This window comes from Mugil cephalus, chromosome 15 (genome assembly GCF_022458985.1).
Source record: "Mugil cephalus isolate CIBA_MC_2020 chromosome 15, CIBA_Mcephalus_1.1, whole genome shotgun sequence".
Classification (NCBI taxonomy): domain Eukaryota; kingdom Metazoa; phylum Chordata; class Actinopteri; order Mugiliformes; family Mugilidae; genus Mugil; species Mugil cephalus.
In genome coordinates, this window is record NC_061784.1 from 18,082,542 (window position 1) to 18,102,990 (window position 20,449).

Here is a 20,449-nt window from a genome sequence, read left to right on the forward strand (position 1 = left end):
TCACTTAACACCTTGTAAAACTAGATTTACTCGAGCCAGTGAGGCCTTAAATGAATGGAAAGCTTCCACCACGACATTTTACACATGTTTACAGTTTGGGACTAGAAACAGATTTGGTCTCAATAGTTTATTTCAGTATTAGTGACAACTGTACAGAGGGTAAATTTTATTCTGATTTGTTTATTTTTTTTTTAATAAGGTTTAAAATTCTGCATAATTAAGGGCGTTCCCGCTTTGAGTGCCAGGTGGTGGCCTGAGCTAACAGGTAGAGGAGAGTTGGGTGGGCGGGTCTCAATGTCCGACACAACCCCCCCATGTCCATATTTGGAATATCCGTGTGTGGGCGGAATAAAGCTCATCCAACATGGCAACCGTGGGCTCAGCCCACCAAGGGCTTCATTTTTGAGGTTCAAAATCCAGTGGGTGACGTCATTATTCGGTTGTCCATAGTAAATACAGTCAATGGGTGAATTCAGTCCTCTCTTATGCCAAGTTTAAAAATTGTTCCCGAGAGACATAAATTGCATCAAAGGTGTCTATAGAGCAGGAGGACACTGTGTGGGAACAGGGTCAAAGTACCCAGCATCACAAGGTTTGGAGAATCCATCAAGCCTGACCTTCACAAAAAAGGTCCTGGACTGGATACCCTCTGAGCTCTGTTCTTTAGTCACCTAATCCGTGGAGTGGACCACTCTAATTCAACCCCTGATGCCCAGCAGTTGGCTCTGCCCTGCCCTCCTCTCCTTCCTCTCCATTAACAATGGTGGACCTCCTACCAGTAACCCAAACCTTCTTACCCCGATGACTCCTCCACCTCAGCACACAATAGGACCTGTTCAGCCCCCCCTGCCCTTAGTCACCACTTTATAATGCAATGGGGCAGATCAGGGAGAGATCGGAGTACCGACTGCACAGCCGGGTCTTGTTTATGCAACAAGGTGCTAAGTATGAGCGACACAATGCAACCATCTCAGCCTGACCCGACCTCACCTGAAGTTCAGTGACACAAGTTAAGTCATGTTCATGTTGACGCATCACTCCATACAATAGACTGGATCCACACATGAACTGTACAAATGTTTAAGGAAGGCTAAATCAAGTACCGGCTTGAACTAGTGCCTTGTGTTTTTCTGCAATACTCAGTGCTTCATATTTAATTCCATCCTGAAACCACAGCTACTCTGTCAATCCTAGGATCTCTGTGTTTAAGGAAGGCTAAATCAAGTACCGGCTTCAACTAGTTCCTTGTGTTTTTCTGCAATACTCAGTGCTTCATATTTAATTCCATCCTGAAACCACACCTACTCTATCAATCCTAGCATCTCTGCAGGGCTACATTTAGCATAAACGTTTGAGGAGGTACTCTGTGTTGAGATAAAGGCAAGCATAAAGAAGACAATAGTAGCATGCTACGACTTAGCATGCTAACATCTGATAATAAGCACTAAGTGAACCTGGGGCGTATGTCAATGTCATTGGCTTTGCAGGTTGTAAACCAACGTATTTATTCGAATTAAGTTGAATTTGATGAATAAAAGTCAAATAAAAGCTAGGAGATTCTCGCTCTGAACCAATAACTGGCGCTAGCTAAAAAGTCAGCACCAATGATGCGGCATATCATTTCGTGATCAAAAAATATGGTGGTGCTGGCGGGAAATGTCAAAGCGAAATGATCCATGAGGAATAACTGAAAACTTTGATCTGCTGGCGGAGCTGAATGAAATGTCACGTTACGTCATTAGAAACCATTCTTGTGCATCAGACGCCAAGATATTTCAACAAAAGTCTGAAGTGAACCCCCATGGTGGCGCTGGACATTCAGGATATCAAGTGAATCTATTCCCAAATTGGATATGCCCACAGAGATTAAACCTGAAGCTTCCAAGAAAGTCACCAAGGTAAAACAGCTTAGAGTGTACTGGATGTCTGTGTATTAAAATCTATGATAACGTCCTAGATTTAAAAAAAGAAAAAGATCCCATTAAAATGTTAAGTGCAGCTTTGGGACTGAAAAGCCAAATGCCTCCTTTAGCTACCAACCCCTGAAAAAGGGGTCTTGATGGTGACGGTGGTTGCTGAGAGTTGTGTGGCGCAGGTATTCCAGGCAGGATTAGAGATCCATGCTGGTGGTAGGGCAGGAGGGGAGAGGGAACAGAGGGAATGCCCCAGAAACTCAACACTGCCTGACACATATGGAATGAACTGTTTGCAGCTCGACTGTCAGAAAGAGAGAAGATCTGCAGGATTCCAACTTCTCCGCGGCCAAGCATTCAGCCCGAGAAACAGAGCCGTGCACGCCGGCCGCCAGTTCGTTCTTCCCGTAACACGAGCAGCGCCCCGCTCCATACCTCGTCTTTCAATCAGGATGTTAACAAGCTTTTCAATATATCATCGTACATTTTTATTAAAAATGTTAAGGTCTTCCTATATATTTTTTTTTCCCCTTTCGTTTCTGTGAGATTTTATTGGTCCAGAGCTATTTTCAGTTTATAGAGATGGATGATCTGTCTGTGTGTCGTCACTCATTCTCGAGGAGTGGTTTTAAGGTTTTGAGTGGTGTTGCCAGGCTACCTAAAAAAAAAAAAAAAAAAAGTGGTGGAGCGTGAGTGGAGCTGGTGACACCCAGACGAGTTGTGTGCAACACGTGATGTGTTGGTGTGAAAAAAGTTCCTTTCTTTCTTCTTTTTTTTTGCATGTTTGTCACACCTAAATGACTTTATACCTCTTTCCAGAATCATCAGTTACTTCCTTTCTAATTTGTTCCTTTGGATCTCAACATGATGTCTAGCTTTTGGTCTACTTCACTTTGTCAGGCAGGTTCTCTTTAAGAGATTTCTTGACTGAGAGCAGTGATCAGGTCTGGGTGCGGCTAGAGACATTGAACTCAGGAGTGATAATCCACAGTCATGTTTTAACAGAGGGGGGGCAATCACTTTTTTCCCCACAGGGCCATGTAGGTTTGGATTTGGTTTTCCCTTAATAATAAAATGAATTTTGTGTTTACTTGTGTTATCTTTGACTAATATTTGAATTAGTTTGATGATCTTAATCAGTTAAGTGTGACAAACATGCAAAGAGATAAGGAATAAGGAAGGGGGCCGACACATTTCAGCCCTCGTGCAGAGTGCATTGAATATACTGGAGCCACCCTCCGGAAGCCATTTGAGGGAGTGCAGGACAAATTTCTCCATGGGAATAAAATAGTTTAGGAACAAGTCAAGAAAAAACATGAAAAACAGATCAAGTATCTGTGTGATGATCCACAGAGGACCCTCCCCTCAACCCACAGGACCCAAACACCCCCACTAACAACATTGTGTTCCAAGACACCACAGGACAACCTCAGAAGGTCCATGTCCATTATCTGATGAGTCACAAATGTTTTGGAGTCACAAGGGAGACCTATACACAACATTAGGTCATAATGTTATGCCTGATCGGTGTACGATGTTGCAAGATTAAAAAGGCCCAACCCAAAGCAAACACCCACTTTTACACTGAATGAACTGAATACGAGAGGGTTCGACATTATCAGAAACTCCTGGACACAGTAGCAGGATCAGCTCTAAGTCAATAAAACCACACTTATTTACAAACTACTTACAATTCATCACTGTACAAAAGCATCAATGTCTGTGTAAGACAATTGGGCTCAGTTATTAAAAGAGACGGAATTTATAGGAAGGGGTTTCATACACCACTTGACTACTGTTAAGGTATTGAAGTTGAGGCACATATTCACAGATTCATTACAAAAGACACACTGGAAAACAGCAAGAATGGTACAAAAACAAATTTCTTTCAAAAACTCAGCCCTGCCCTGACACAAATTAAGCTTTTCACCACTTTATTGCAAAGGGCAAATTTAACTTATGTCATATATTGTGCCGAAAACATAAAAAAGTAACACTCCACTAAAGTTGGAATAATTATAATTTATTTCTTTAAAAGAAGTGAAAGTCCCATTATACAGTACAGGTATAGAAATAGCATTATGATCTGAGGAAAGCAAACAAGAACTGAACAAGTGTCCAGACACATTAGAAACTACAGACAGCAAACATGACATAAATTAAACACCATAGTCTGCATTATTTTTTTTTTAATAACCTTTTTAAAAATCTGTAAATAAATTCTGTATTTGGTTTTGATGAAGGATAAGAGGTGAAAGTGACGTGAACGTAGATAATAATGTCAAAACTACAAATGCCCACCAACAACATTGTTTCCCTGAAATGAAATACTGAAGCAAACTCAAAGAAATACCAGAACATGCAAACCAACCAAACGACACAGAGCGATCCACTTCGAAAAGGCTTCACGCTTACCCCATGGGTTCCCAATGAACCACTCACCATCACACAGTTTAATACAAGTCAATATAAACATAAAAAGAGACCTCCAGTTATCTACTACACATAGAAAGTCTGTGTCAGGGGAGCGATGCTGACACAGGGCGATGGCACCACAACAAAGCTTCACACGCTTATTATAGCACGGGGCTAAACTTCACTTGAAGGTGTAATTGGCGTAAGTGCGCTGAAACTAAAAAAAAAAAAAAAACGATCCAAGTACCTCCAAACATGACACAGCACTCCAATATTTTAAAGACTATTTCTGCTGCAAGTTTCCTGACGTTTGTTGATATTGTGCCCAGTGTAAAACAACATAACCCTCTTGCGAAAGGCTTCGTCAACATTAGCAAATTTTTCACGCCTGTGTGCATAAAGGTTGCAATGCAGTCGCTTCGCTTTGGGAAGCAAAGCTGAGCTCCCAGTCTGCAGCACAACAAGCTCACGAAGGATACCGGGGGATGTTTGCACCCAAGCAAAGACAACTTTCTGTCTACCTGGGTTCAGTTCGTGTGAAGTCTCCAAAGTTTGACTCATGATGCTCAATCATAACCTTTGAAAGTCAGTTTCTCACAGCAGGAATTTGATAAACTATAACAGGTAGCCATGATCACAGCTTTAGAGTTTGCCTCCACTGTTTTCTGCCCCCATTCCCTTTTTGAAATCCTGGAAAAATCTTTCACTACTGCTGAGCCCTGCCATTAGTGGCAACGCTGCTGCTCATTTGTTGGTCAAGACACAGTGTGACTACTTCTCAACGAGGACGAGTGGCGACGACATTAGCCGACAGCCACTATTAGACCATAATACGGACGTATTAAATAGGGCAAACAGAAACAGTGTGAGACTGCTTGTTGGACAAAAGATGTCTCGGCACTGATTTGTCAGACAAGACAAACAAATGATAAGATATGAGTAAGTGGACCAAAATACTTGTATGGTTTCAGTAAAAACAGACAGTCCAACAGAGCAGGAACAGAATTCAAAAAGGTGAAAATTTTTAGCGCAACCTGTAACATTGGTTGTAACATTTACAGGCAGTTTAGGATTCTGTGTACATTTGACACCATCGTACAGCAACAGCCCAGTCCCTAGGTAGACCTACGTTGACCGATAAGAAGGGTCTACACTACGTATGGGTCAACGTAGACCCACATAGATTCTACATAGGTCCTTCGTAGACAGTACATAGACCCTACGCACATGTTACGTAGACCTACGTTGACCCATATGTAGGGTGTACTCTACGTATGGGTCAACGTAGACCCTACATAGATCCTACATAGGTCCTTCGTAGACAGTACATAGACCCTACACAGATGTTACGTAGACCTACGTTGACCCATACGTAGGGTGTACATAGACCCATACGTATCCTTCGTAGACCCTACCTACCTACATAGATCCTACGTAGACGTTACGTAGACCGTACGTAAACCCTATCACCGTAGCCTGACGTAGCCTCCAGTTTAGTATTTCCAGCTGCTTTTCCATCTCCACAAATTTTGAAGAATAAAGATGGAGCACGTAGCGGAAAGGTTAACTGAGGAGGTTGGGAGATAGAAACATTTATATGACTTTGGCGAAACTTTCAGTCGCCATTTTGGAAAGTGAAGCAGGAAGTTGAAACAAAAATTACCTCGATTGGCAAAAAAAAAAACAAGGTGCTGACGAGCTTGTGAGACAGAATGAAGAGCCGAAACTCCCGAACTACCTTAAATGAGCCGTAATGTAGAAACACAAGTTCCAGCACTGAAAAAAAGAGCTGTAGGTGAGTACATGTTCCACTATCTGTGCTGACTCTTTAATTTTGAAAAGCCTTAATCAACATTTGTCTCTACCAATGGAGAAGTTTACAACCCCCCACGTCTTGTGAGGCTGAGACGGAGATTGGGGCGAACGGGCGAAGACATGGAGCCTGTTTGGTGAACCCAATCCGACCTAAATGCAACGGAAGTCTTCGTGACACAGCAGCTGGTGTGTGGTTACCATACAAATCGGGCCTCAACGTTTCTCAGCTGCCTCTGCGGCGGCGGCAGAGAGAAAGAGAGAGTTGCCCCATTCATGGGCTGGACAAGCCAGAAGACCTGCAGTAACTCGAGCATCAACACTCTTTTCTCTGTCCCAGACCCAAGCTCACCTCAGACTTGTCTCGACTTTCGGCCAAGGCGTCTTGATTGAGGCGTAGCAGTGTGATCTGGGTTATCCCCAAAACATGGCATTTATACATTCAAAAGTGGGGTTATCTGAGGATATTTAGCTTGTGGAATGGTCTAATCTGGGTAGCAAGTAGAAGTAGGGGAAAGATTTGTGTCACACTTGCACACACATTTGTTCCTGGTAAAGAACTAATGTTATTGGTAAATCTAACTCAGCTTAAATAAAGGTTAGAAAAATAGAGCCTCTTTTGAGTCAGTCATGGGCATGAAAATGTACATGAAATGCAAATAATTCCCACCCCCACGAAAAAGTACCTAATTCACAAAATCTTGGTTACACCTACAAAATGAAAGGTCAGGAGTTCAGTTTCTCACAATAAGGTTCTTTGCCTGCCGTCATGTTGGCTTTTAGGGAGCGTACTGGGCCACAATGGCCCAAATAGTACGCTCCAACACATATAAAGTTTATACAGTCCACAGCTCTCAGAGTAATGTCCTAATGGCTGACTAAAATAAACACGGACGTAGAAGAGCTGCTGATAATTCTGCACAAAAGCCATTCGAAACCAGTCATTGCAAAAACACTGTTGGTAATGTTGAGATCCAGTTTCCATCTGAACTTTGGTATTTTTTTTTTTTTTTAAAACATATATAAAATCATTTTAGCTTCAGAATCAGCGTACAACTTGTCGGTTCAACTCATAACAACGGCAGCTGTTCTTTTCCTTAAAGGGACTATTTGCATCGTGTCTGATTTTTGATTAAAGTTTCTATAATTGAGATGTAAACTATCATCTCGACCGCTACAAAATGTGCAGCTTCCACTCGAGTTACAACCCTTGTAAATGTGAAACCTCGATGTGCAAATATACTATTGCATAAATTGGTTCAATAATGTTGGGCGCATACACGGGTCGGTAATTTGTTCCAAATCACACCCCTGCTTTAATTTTGTGGATTTCCTGTCTCCCTTTTCGCTGTCCCTATCAAACAAAGGGAAAAACAAGCTCCAATATAAATCTTTAAAAGGGACGTATTAAGCTTTTTTGCTCATTTTCTGACATAAAAATAACGTCGCAATGTTGGATATAGTTCACATTAAATGTGGCCACAAAACACAGAAGTGGAAAAGAGCATAATAGGGTCCCCTTTAAAAATGTTGGACAGCAAACGTCTTTACATTCAACACTGACAAAAATATCATCCTTTTTTTAATCTTAAAACAAAAGACACGAGTCTAAGCTTAGTATCCAGTAAGTGTTTGTTCTCTAAAACTCCTCAGGTCCCACCGATTCACAAACCAGACAAACTCCCGACTCAAAGGTCCGAGGAGCTGCAGCGGCTTTTGACTTTGGGCACCACCAGAATCTCGTCCCCGTCTCGAATGCTGTAGGAATGGAGAGCCCTGGAGCCGCACTTCAGCTCCTCGGGTCCAAAGACGGAGCACATTTCCCGGTTGATGTAGAAGAGCCTGATCCCGTTGGTGGGCAGCTGCAACAGAGCTCGAAGCTGTTTCCTCAGGTCGCCCACCGTCTGCTCCAGACGGAGGCTGACTGCCTCCACCCTCTCGCCCCAGCGAACGTCCACCGTGGTGCAGCGGGGGCTCAGGTCCACCTCCGCCAGTGGAGCCAGCTGGCCATACTTGGATACGAGGATGTGGTACCTGAAAAAGAAAAGCGAAGCTCGCGGTCATGCATTTATTTTTTGATCAGTTTATTGAACCAGTGCACGAGAGGGAAAGCAGTAAAACAGTAAAATCTTTGGTTCTTAGACTTTTTTAATATATTTTTTTGTAAAATTTTCCCCTTTTCTTTTCTTTAAATGCACATTAACATTAATCCAACATATTTTAGTAAAGAGATAAATGGAGGCAGAAGACGTTGTCTTAAGAGTCAGCACTTCACTCATTCAGAGACACAGGAGCTGTCTCAGCAGTGCAGCGTTTCACACAGAGCGCCACACTAGCCATGACCTGTCAATCTAAGCTTCACGTACATAGTAGGACTCGTCCCTGTCGCTGCTGAGGCTAAATATTACATGTTGACTCTGTCAGGTTCCCTGCAGAGAGGCCGAGAGCCTATTCAGTCCCTAGGTGAAATCCCAGATGCATGCTGCTATGTTTATGTCAGGTATGTTTAGGTTTAAGGCAGTTGGCCACCCTACAAAAGAAAAATGAATATTTGAACCTGTGTATTATTTGAATAGCTTAATATTGAATGCAAAATGCTAATAATGATGTTTATTTATAAATAGCACTAGGCCGAGTTTAATATAGAACACATATAATAGGTAGGGGGTCCATGGCCTGAAAAACACTGCAGACCCCTGATCTAGAATAATTTAACCGTAGACCAGCGTGATTCAGGAGAGGTCACTTCTACACTACGGTTTGTCGCTCTTCCTAGTTTCTTAGCCTCACAGTTAAGAGTTACTCATCCCGTTTCCCCATTTTGAATAATGACTACAGACTACTGCCACCTGCTGGTAGGAAGAGTGATTTCTTTTTTTTACACAACAAATAAACAAACAGGTGTCTTTTTCTATTTTACCCCCTAAACAATATTGTTTCTATGCATCTATGTGTATTTTCCCACCCTAGATGACATCATCCACATGTACTCTGTGGTATTTTGATAAGCAGTAATTTAGAAAAAGGCAACACGCACCAAGGGCTGCTGTGTAGACTCAACTCAGGGAAGTTGTGATTATGAATTCTTATTCGTTTTTCCACACATTCGGTTGAAGTGGAGCTTAAAAGGGAATGTGTTGCAGGTGGCACATTTGTGCAAGCGCACTTACCGTAATTATATCATGTTTGCAGTGTTGATTTTTGTATTATTACAGTAATTTTACTTGCATCTTTCCTGGGAGCCCACACAGTGTTATTCTCTTATAACAAGCAGTAAACTGGAAATAATTGTGAGACAGTGGAAGCTTGAAGCATTCAGGAAATAAAGAAGGATTTCTGCTGCTTCCACTCACATTGTTATATAATAAAATTAAGAGTAAGCATTGAAATAAGCAGGTGGATGGAAACAGTGTGCGTGTTTAAGAGGCAGAGGAACTCTGAGTTGCCTCCTGCTAGCCGTGAGAAAGCTCGCAGCCATCTCAGGGGAGCGTGCGCTCGAGATAAGGACCCAGGAACGATTAAATAAAATCCAGGAGAAAAGGCCTGTGCTTTCAAAGCTACTGTAACAGCTGGGCCAATCAAAGCAATTTCACTTCCCTCCTCAAAACCCCTCCACAAAGCCGGTCCCCTGGCCCGGGGGCTTCTGGCCAAAACTTTGCGATCCACCCAGGGAATTCTCGTCCAGGGCCACACTGCACAAAGTGCCATTCTAAGAGAGGCCATTTAGCTAAAAGGCTTCATTTAAGGTGGTAAGCACGGCCCTAATGGGACAAACGCTGCTGCGGGCGATAACAAGTCAGCATTCCAGTCTGCTCGGTGCTCTTCGATAATGGCCGGGCAAAGTAGCAGCAGAAATAACAGGTATTGGAGACGCTATCTAGCCCAGATCTTCTCTCTCAGGATTTCATCGTGCCTCGCTCTCCAATTTCTCCCAGCCCCTGGTTGAAAGATGACCAGCTTAGGAAGTTAAAAATGTTGATTTTCCCACTTCGCTCGGAGACCGGCTCAGTGTATTCAGGCCTTCTCTACTTATTCTACTGGATATGCTGACTCTCAGATTTCTCTGTCTAGCCCTGTTCTCTCTTTCACTTTATCCTCAGCGCTAATCCTTCCTGCCACACATTTCCTTCTGGTTACTAGTTAATCAACCCGCGCTCTGTTTCTAGATGATCCACAGCTCTCTTTTAAAAGAGGTGTATGGGTCTTTATCGGGGCCTGATTTGTGGCGGTCTGAGGCTGCGTTTATGGTTACTCAAAGCCGGGCCGTGTCAGGTGTGTTCACCTGAGAGGCTGTGACCCACCCCGCCATGTTTTCTGATCTCTTGGGGTAGCGAGGCCGCAGCCCCGTCAGAAAGGAAAGGGGATAGCGGTGCCTACCGAGCGTGTCCGACACCCACATAACACCCGCATGCCGTCATGGTGATCCCTAACTTCGGACCTGCACTGAGAAACCTGGCACCAAACCAAACGTATACGAAAAAAAATAAATAATCAGAGATGGAGCTGAGCACAAAGCTGAACAAAACATAAGCTGGCAGATGGAGGTTAAAACACAATATATATATTGCTCATGGCCAGGAGTGCTGGGACCACTCCAGTGACATCAGAAAACAAATCCCTCAAATTAAGGTTTGATAGAGTAGGTGTATACATAAAAAAAAGAATAAAAAAAATCAACCTGCTAGGTAGTGTATCAGTTTTCCAATCAGAGAATTCCCAGCACAAAGGACTCATTGAGCAGGGAGAGACTGGTGGCATTGTCTCCCAAAGGTTAGTTTCCCCCCAGTCAGGGACTACACCTTCCTTCAGAAATCCCTCCCCAACATTCTGCTGAGGTTAAGTGGAATGCAGCCGGTAAAGGAGCGCGGGCAATTATCTGACCGCCGGGAACCCCTGAGGAGGGCTTCACCGAAAATTCATACTGCGTGCCCCGCGAATGTGTCGAGGACAAAGAACGAGCTGTTGCTATTGTCGCAGCTTCACAGGTGTTCGCGGTGATGATTGTGTTAGTTCTCTGGAGTCGGAGCAAGTGTTGACACCTGGCGCTGCTGGATGTGTCCTGGACTCAAGCTGATGTGGATTGTTAATAACGACTGATTGAAATATTATGAATCTGAGACAGAGATGCTGTGAATGTCCCAGTGATGCAGGAATAATGAAAAATAGGAAGACAAAAACTATTTTGTGGTAAGAAAACGCAATAAAAAAAATATAAATTATATTCTAATTCATCATTATGATATAACAAATATCTTCGTCGTGGCTTCTTCAATATGAGCGTTTGTTAATTTATCTAGGAACTGAATGTTCTTGTTGGGTCACAAGGTTTTAGTAATGTCACACTGCATCGTGGCATGAAATACGTCTCTGTAATACTCGCTGTGTTCAAACATCCCTTCGAGGAATCAATAGAGGGTATGCACGTGACATCACAGCCAGCTCGAGTCTCCATGGTTACGGCCACTGAGTGGCAAAAATTTACAGATGAACTTGGAGATTAGCAGCATTAGTTTGAATCATAGGCTTTAATAGCGTCTCAACTGCAAAATTAATCAAAAAAAAGAGAAGAGCTGTTGTGCGATTTACTGAACCTACAGATTTGAAAAGAAGTGAGATATATTTTTAAAGATGTCTCCGACTGCCAAAGAACAGAGAAGTAAATCTCTGAATCCAGTTACAGAAACCTGGTGTTGTGGTTCACATTTAGTGTCAGGTAATATTTATTTATGCTGGATTTTGTTGATGGAGTCATACGTTAAGTTACTTCTTAAGTTACGTTCTGGAGGGCTGTCAGATAAGTGTGTGGATGTTGTTGATTTGCCGTAGTTACGGCCGACAGTAACTATTTCAGTTCCAACAATAAAACAATAAATGGAATATTTGCGATCACTCCTCATCCTCCTTTTACCGTCTGGTCGGATGCTACACTATTGTGTGGCTAACGTTACTTCTCAGTGAAGCTTTTAGCGTTAGCATCTTTTATTTAGCTACATTTATCATAACTGAAATGACCTAAAACTAACTGACAATGAGGCTACTCAGCTTTTCTAAACCCATAGTTCGTATGGATCGTTGTCGAATCAAAATTTGATCTGATAATCCACATTTTTCCCATTTATATTTCACCAAGTACCAACATTCCTTTTCCTTTTTTACATATGATCGATCACCAAAGAGAACCTCCTTTACAATGAGCTATTAAATAAAAAGGTTTAAGAAATGTGTGTGCACCTCTCAGGAAGCTCCTCCTCTGGATAGTCCTGGTAGTACCTGATGAAGAACCTCTCAGCATCTTCTCTCTCACCATTTGACACTTCGCTCCCATTCAGCATGATCACAGACGGCAGCCTGCGGGCGAGTTTAGTGAGCCAGTGTTGGACATGTTCCTTTAATGTGTAGTCTGAGTTGATAAGTAACCCCGCTCACTAATGTGTATGTGTCTTCAGACTTACTGTGCTAAGAGGAGGCTACGTCTCTCCTGCGTACTGTAAGACTGCAATAAAGGAATCCCTTTAGCTTTGACTTCCTCCAGCTTTGGAAATAAATTCAGCCTTTCGATGTCTTCCCACTTACTAAGACCTGAAGACAATAAGAACACGTGAGATTAAAGGCAAAAGCTAATATCACTCTACAACGTGCACAATCTTCACCGTCCAGACCTGAGTTGTTGAGGTTGATGCTGCGCAGGTTGGGGAACAGCTGCTCCAGCGTCTCCTTGTTGTCTCCCACAGAGTCCACGCTGTTATCGGCCAGCACCAGAGCGCTGAGACTCGGGTACAGCCGCCCAAACTTCCTCACCTCGGCCCACTCCTGCAGCTGGTTGTCTGTGATCTGCAGCAGGCGCAGCGACGGGCAGGACGTCTTGGACTCCGACACGGTTTTGTAGCCGTTCATGCACAGGAAGAGTTCCTCCAGCCTGGACAACGAGACGCAGTGAGCGGCTTGAGAAATGCATGTAGAGATCACGCAAACAATCGAGCGCTCCGGCCTCTCCCGATCCGTCACTTACTCTGGTATATGCTGGGTGAGCGTGTGCACGGTGTCCCAGCTGACTTGCGTGTTGATGAGGATAAGTCGCCGGAGCCTGGAGAACACATCCGCCATGCCGGGCTCCAGCTCCACGCCGCCCAGAGGGTTCATGCTCAGGTTGAGGAAGTCCAGGTGAGGGATGTTGGAAACAATGGTGCAGATCTGGCCGCCCGAGAGCATTAACAGAAAGACAGTAATGGCTGATAAAGTAAAACATGAACGTGAACAGCGAAGTAAATTCTGTATTCACGTCTGATTATCTGCAGTGTTATTCCTCTTCATCTTATAATACAGCATGTGCATTTTGAAGGCGTTTTGCATTGTACTCACATCGTCTTTTATTTTCATTTGTAGCCAGATAAGAAACAAACACAGGGATTGTTTCAGACTATGACAGTATCTGGTTTTAGTTGACTTGACATTTGAAAAATAATAAATAATTTAAAACAGCAGCTCTCTTCGGATTATAAAACCCAAAGTAAAGCTCATGAGGAAAGGACGACTCATGGTTATTTCTTACTTTAACATGTTGAAATACATATTAGAGACCTTTGCCAGGTCTGAGCCACTAAGTTTGAGTGTTAATAGGTGAGGCAACTCTTAAATCATCCCGCCGCTCTGATCAGAAGCCTCTTACATACAGCGCACACAGTAAAGTATGTTTATCAGTGCTTCTAGTTTGTAATTCAACAGAATTATTTTGTCGTCATCTTATAATTCGGCTAAATTACTAACTAAAGTCTGCAAAAACAGGCTCAAAAACATGAGGTACACACACATCCCAAAGGATTTTCTGCATATGCACAGTTTCAAATAATAACGGATTCACTGCACTCAGCTGTTTGATGTTTTGAGCCCTGGTATGATGCATGCAGGTTCACCATCACACTGGGACACTTGAATTTAATATGTTTACCGTAATGAGCAGTGATGGTTGAGAAAAGCACACTTGTGCTAAGTATTTATTTAAATGTGTATTTAACTTTGCATCCAACTAGAGACCAGGATAAAGCTGGAAGCATCCACATGCGCGCTGAGGGAAAACTATAATAGTAAATGAAGTAAATTTAAGGCTGCAGTCACTACAAGATGCAAACATCAACCTGAACACACGAATAATTAGTCAAACACATTCAAATACCATTTTGAGACCAAATTATACATCATAAAGTGATATTCAATCATCGCATTTGTTCAGTGATTCCTGCGTGTATAAATTAGCGTAGCTAACAGCTACAAGGGCATGAAAATTATGAGCAAATATTAAGTGAAAAGCTTTTTTTTTTTTTGGTTTTAATTTGAAATACTTTTCAAAGGAGCTTTTCCAGTTGTAGCACTAAAGAAAGTAGGGTGAAGTAATGTGATCAGGCTAAATCTTAATCTTGGATGGGTCTTCAGTTAGATTTAGGCATGTCCACTCAGGGTGCACGTTGTTTAAATATCCAATCTGCTGGATTTCTAAGCACAGAGTGCAAAGGACACCCACCTCCACCCAGTCATTGAGCTGATTGAAGGACAGGTCCAGCTCCACCACGTGGGCGCAGAAGGTCGCGATGTCCGACCTGCTGCCGGCTTTCGTGATCCCGCAGTCATTCAGAACCAGTATGCTGGGCAAGAAGAGGCGATCTGCACCTGGGAACACTAATGTCTGTCAGCTCGACCCTCCACTCAAGACCACGACACATCTAAGGACAGAATGCCGCCGCGCTGACCTTCTGATAAGTTCAGCGGCATTATGAGAAGGCTGGCGGCGACAAGCCCGAAATAACTCCTTCAATCACTTCTCACCTTTGACGGGCGATCCTGGAGGGCTGGGCAGGATCACGATGCCTATGCCTTGGCCATATGGGAAATTCTCTGGGTTGTACTTCTCACTGATGACTTTGACAAAGGTGCGCACCTCCTCTTCATCAGAGGACACCTCCATGGTTTCAGCCCTGAGCAGATACGACAAAGAAAAACTTTTTTTTTGTTTGTTTTTTTGGAGTGATTATGGCCCCGAGTTGGAGGACACGACACTATATACACTCACTTGCCACTTTGTTAGGTACACCTGTTCAATTGCTTGTTAACACAAATTAAAGTCAATACAAATAAGCATGTAGAGGAGGTCAAGACAACTTGGTAAAATTCAAATCGAGCATCAGGATGGGGAAGAAACAGGATTTAAGTGACTTTGAACCTGGTCTGAGTATTTCAGAAACTGCTGATCTACTGGTTTGAGACGATAGAAATGCAACAGTAACTCAAATAACCACTCGTCACATTGGGCCTCCACAGTCAAATCTGTAGCAACTGTGTGATGCTGTCATGTCAATATGGACCAAAATCTCTGAGGAATGTTTCTAACATCTTGTTGAAAATATGACACGAAAAATTAAGGCGGTTCTGAAGGCAAAAGGAGATCCAACCTTTTACTAGCAACATGTACCTAATAAAGTGGCCATGAGTGTACTGTTGATATATAAATAAAATCAAAGTGTAAGGAGAATAAAGGTGTTTTAGAAAAAGGCCAGTCACTAGCTGTTTCTACTTATGAAATGTATGAGTTACATGTGTGTGAGTGTCCAAAATATCCCAAAATACAGAAAAGTAGCATAACATTTAAAAGAACACTAAAAGAAATAGCACCTTTAATACTGATTTAAGGTTTTATTGATTACGTTTGAAGCGCAACATCATTTACAGTATTTAATACCGTTTTTACTTTTTTATTGAATCAGTTTTAATTCTCTTTACTGTACTTCTGTGACTTTTTTAAATATAATTTCCATTTATTATAAGTATATAGATAAACTCTGGACCAGCGACTGACTTGTTGGCATAATCTGCGTTAGGTAAAAGGGCTGATTCTCTGAGGTTAAAGGTCACACACACACAGTAAACACTGACTCACCTTTGATAGCAGCTGATCAAAGCGTTTCTTATCTTATCGCGTGACCCATTTTATACTCGACATCTTGGTTAGCTCATTTGTTCTCCAACTACACTTGGCGTGAAGGAAGCTGGAGCTCATATAAATGTAGCTGATCATTCAAAACCACTTGAATGATCATCTTAAGTATCACAAAACTAACTTCAATGAGCTGCTCCAGTCGGGATAACTCTGGTAACACCTGCAGCTCCACTGATGCTTTTTAGGACTTAATTAATTGACCAGCATTAACAAAAAAATTGTGTCTGTTTTTGACTTAGCCACACAGCTAATTTCTGTTTTCACACATATCGTTAATGTTAATGGTTAGTGTTTATTTTTTTTCCTTAATGGAAGTGAAAACATATAAATATATTCTAAAAATAATCCTGACTATGACAAAATAACCCACCAGACAGAGTGGCAGAAACACGAGCTGACAGCCGACACCAGTGCACTTCTTAAGGAAGAGGAGCCACCTGTTCTGACAGAGATCCATTTTCATTTGCACCGATTATCATTTCGCTGGCTATTTCTGTCATGAAACAGTTCTCACCAGTCAATTAGTCAACTTGACTGACGGAATATGTAGTTTTTCTAGCGCACAGTTAGTTTTATATCAGTGGTACACTCATCGCTCCAGTTTGTTTTAATAAATGACATCATTCACATGTGTTACCCTGAGCTTTTATTAACTCACTGACTCAGTAACCACTATCAAACAGTCAGGTGAAGCACTAACTGTGTCCAAAGTCTTAATGGACGACTGAAGTCATCAAGTAGTAGAAGAGTTTATAAATCTTTAGTAGATCAATAAAAAAAAAAATAAGTGGCAACTATTAAGACCTTTTTCAAGGTTAAAAAAAAACAAAGGATTATCTGGTTGCAACTCTCTAAGGTGACTATTTGCTGGTTTTCACAGTTTATATTAATGTAGATTGAACATTTGGATTCGGGAAGATATTTGAAACTGCTTCTACCACGTAATGTCATTTTACATGAAATCTTCAAGTGAAAATGATTCCTCTCTTTAAATAATTCATGAGTTGAGCACCCAACAGCTGCCACCACACACCCACAACACACTTTCCTAAATTTCCTCTGTTTTAGTGAATGCTGTGTCAATTTATATATATATATATATATATTTATCAGAGCATATAACCTCGACCTTGTCTGTCCAAACACAGCAGAGGCTCTCAGCCCCTCTTCGACCCCGATCAGCCCTATCAGTTTCAGACAGACGGGGTCTGCTCATCTTAAAACTCTCTGGGTTTTTTGGTGTGTTTGCCAAACGACTGAGCGTCGTGTCCGGACTCTGTCAGACGTTTCTGTCATAGATCGTTTCTCATTACACAGATCCATCCCGATTCCTACCTCTGATGTAGCGGAGACCAAAGGAAAGATTGTTTTCAGCGATGCATCAGATCACATGCCTTCCTCCCTGCAGATAGAAAATTACGATTAGAGATAGAAGGGCATCTTGCAAAAAAAACCATACAAACAGAAAAAGACAGAGATTATTTTAAGTGTGCGCGTGTAAACTGTCCTAGATAACTTGAAGTTAATAGATGAAAGCACGACAACACAGGAGGGCAGCCTTCACTCCACGTGAAACTTGCAATACAAGGCTCACAAAAAGAAAGGTGGAGTGACAGCTGGGTTCCTGTCTCAGAAACAATATGTGATATGTTATCCGGGCCCCAGTGAACTGACATCATCTTTTAGCCTTTTTAAAAAGGTGTGATGAACATATGTCAGACTGACATGGTCTCATTTTAAGCCATTTAAAAAAACTGTCATATTAAGTTACATTTTGGGAGTTCACCAGTTGTGTTTCTCCCCGGGAAAGGAGAGCATTGCTTTTGTAAAGCACGTTGTCAACTAAACCCCCACCACAGACAGACAGGAAGTAATTTTCCCCCACAATAAAAGGTAAACTTTAAAGACTGCTCCCCACTGCCCCCAGCGGTGCAATTCGGCTGCCACAATGAAAAACTGACTTCAAAGTTATTTTTTTCTGAATAAAACAAATATAATCAATAGATGTAGCATACCGAATTAAATATCAACCTCCAAAGACTCACGAGGGATCAAAAGTCTCAATATAAATTTTGAATTCACTTCTTGGTAAGGTATGCCATCTTAAATCGGCTATTTTTTAAACGGAATTCGGCGAAACTGTCTTCGAGATACAGATAGCTATCGTCGTTTAGGGGGTCTGCCTGCTTAGCACCGAGGCCTGGTTGCGTGAGATCGCTCGTACAAAAGCGTGAGAATACGCTGAACATTTTAACAATGTCCGAGTGTATGTTTAAATATTTTTTAGGTGCACACGGGCCGTCGGTGGCACTGTCAACCTTGAGTAAGTGTCATCGCTTCTGCAGCAGTTTAAGCCAAGTTTACCTTCAGCTCGTTGGAGGTAAAAAACATTTCGGTGGCTGCTACGGTCGACTCATTGTTTCGGGCGTCCGAAATTAGCAGCACATGTGCCTGTGCGTGTTGTATTTTTGCAACTGATATGGTATATTTTGAGACTACTGCACTCACCGTCCCCGGAACCCCCCTCGGCGACGCGTTGTGTTTGTTTTTGTTGTTCTTCGGTTAGTTGACAGCTTAAGACACGCCTCCTTCCCCGGATGTTACGTAGTTTAAATGTCTTTTTTGTTTTTTTGTCTTCTTACGGCAAAGTTTATTTTTTATATATATAAAAAAAATTAATAAAGAAAAGGCACTAATGAGGGAAAAAAATAAAATAAAAAACAATGATTAAATAAGAAAATAAAAATAAACGCTCCAGCTGTGGTTTCAGTTTTAAATTTGACTTCCGGTATACTTCATAACAACAGAATAATAAAAAAAAAATCATGATAAATAGAGGATTTTTTACAAGGTACAAAAACGAAGACGGTGTTTGACTAACACTGGGTGCCGGGTGTTTACTTTTATTAATATATATTATTATTGTTATTAATATTATACTGACAGGAAGTAAATAATACATATTTTATTGATCTATTAAGAAAGAGTGGGACAAAATTATTCTATATTTCCTCCGTTTATTTTTGGACATGTGGAGGATGAAATATTAAGTTTGTTTACTTTATTTTTTCTTTATGTTCAAACATGTTCAAACTAAACTAAACTAAACTAAACTAAATGCATCTGTCTTGCAAATGTACTATAATCAAGCAGAAATAATAATACAGTGAACTGCATTTAATAACATACATAAATGGCACGACAAAGACTGTACTTCTTGAGGTCACGGAAAAAAAAGGAACTGCTGCTGTGTTTCTGTAAAAATCCAGAGGACTCACCCACAGCATGTTGGTGTGGTTTAATAGCTGCACTGTGGCTGAAAGAAGGCTCTGTGGAGAGTTATATAGTGTCACAAGAACACAACTTCCCACATTCAAAGACTATTAGAGGTCTGAGCAAAACCACAGACATCACACAGGACTACTCCCAACACGGCAACAGGCTACTGTCTACTTTTTACTCTTGTATAAAACCACAGAGAATATTACTTTTCTTGCCGTTGTACTGTTTGTAAGAAAAATAAAGTTCATCTTGTGATTTCAATAAAATTGCATTTGGTAAAACCTGAAGTATAGACATTTTTGCAGTTTGACGAATCTATGAAATATTTTGCTAAACTGGATAATAATTTTGCGCAAAGGAAATACAACAATTTATAATCAATCATTTTTTAGGGTTTCCTCAGCAAGAAATGCTCAAACAGGGCAAATCGAGCCACTATTAATGGAAAACATCAGTGAAAAGAATAAATAGCATAAGTTAGAATATATATACTCTTTTTGGTGGAAACACATTAATATTGGATTAGATTTTATAATATAGAATTATTTAGCTGATCTTTACATGGACAATTAAGACAGTGGATGAGCCATTTCTTTCACCGTTTTCATTATTTCACCAAACAATCACACACCACATGCTGCCACCAGATGGCAGTCATCTATATGGTTAAAATCACTGGTGGTGAACTTCAGACTTCACCACATGATGTGTATTATAAGGTATGTGAAGAGCTCACAGATCAGGGCCAGGAGCCACATTATCAGACATGGTTCAAACACTGCAAACCTTTTACACAAACCGAGGGTTAACAGAGTTTTTTTTTTCTTAGCAGTGTGCGAGCCATCTGCTCAAAGGAAGCAATGTGTGGGCTACAGTAGAAAGGAGAAAAACAGCAGATTTCCATTTCTCTCTCATCTTTCTGTAGTTTCTTTTCCTACGCATGCCATTTGCACTTCTGGTTATATGCTGAATGGAGTTTTTTTTTTATTTTTATTTTATTTAATGTAAATAAAGTCTCTATCTATCTGAAGAATTATCTTAT

At 41.5% G+C, this 20,449-nt stretch overlaps 1 protein-coding gene across 4 annotated transcripts; it reads right to left on the reverse strand.

Annotated features, from left to right (window-relative positions):
- Positions 1-3,920: 3,920 nt before the first annotated feature.
- LOC125021161 (tubulin-specific chaperone cofactor E-like protein) lies at positions 3,921-18,718 on the reverse strand. Of its 4 annotated transcripts, none has more exons than XM_047607094.1 (9): positions 18,634-18,718; positions 17,461-17,527; positions 14,958-15,106; positions 14,656-14,795; positions 13,150-13,331; positions 12,800-13,056; positions 12,593-12,719; positions 12,372-12,488; positions 3,921-8,174 (listed from the first exon to the last, which is right to left on the reverse strand). In XM_047607094.1, the coding sequence occupies exons 3-9, from the start codon at positions 15,094-15,096 to the stop codon at positions 7,829-7,831; spliced, it is 1,308 nt and encodes a 435-aa protein (XP_047463050.1). In that variant the 5' UTR covers positions 15,097-15,106; positions 17,461-17,527; positions 18,634-18,718; the 3' UTR covers positions 3,921-7,828. The 4 variants fall into 4 exon arrangements, with proteins under 4 accessions (XP_047463050.1, XP_047463047.1, XP_047463048.1 ...); XM_047607091.1 differs by having other exon boundaries at positions 14,656-14,801; XM_047607092.1 differs by having other exon boundaries at positions 14,656-14,801; positions 17,461-17,530; positions 18,634-18,698.
- Positions 18,719-20,449: the final 1,731 nt, after the last annotated feature.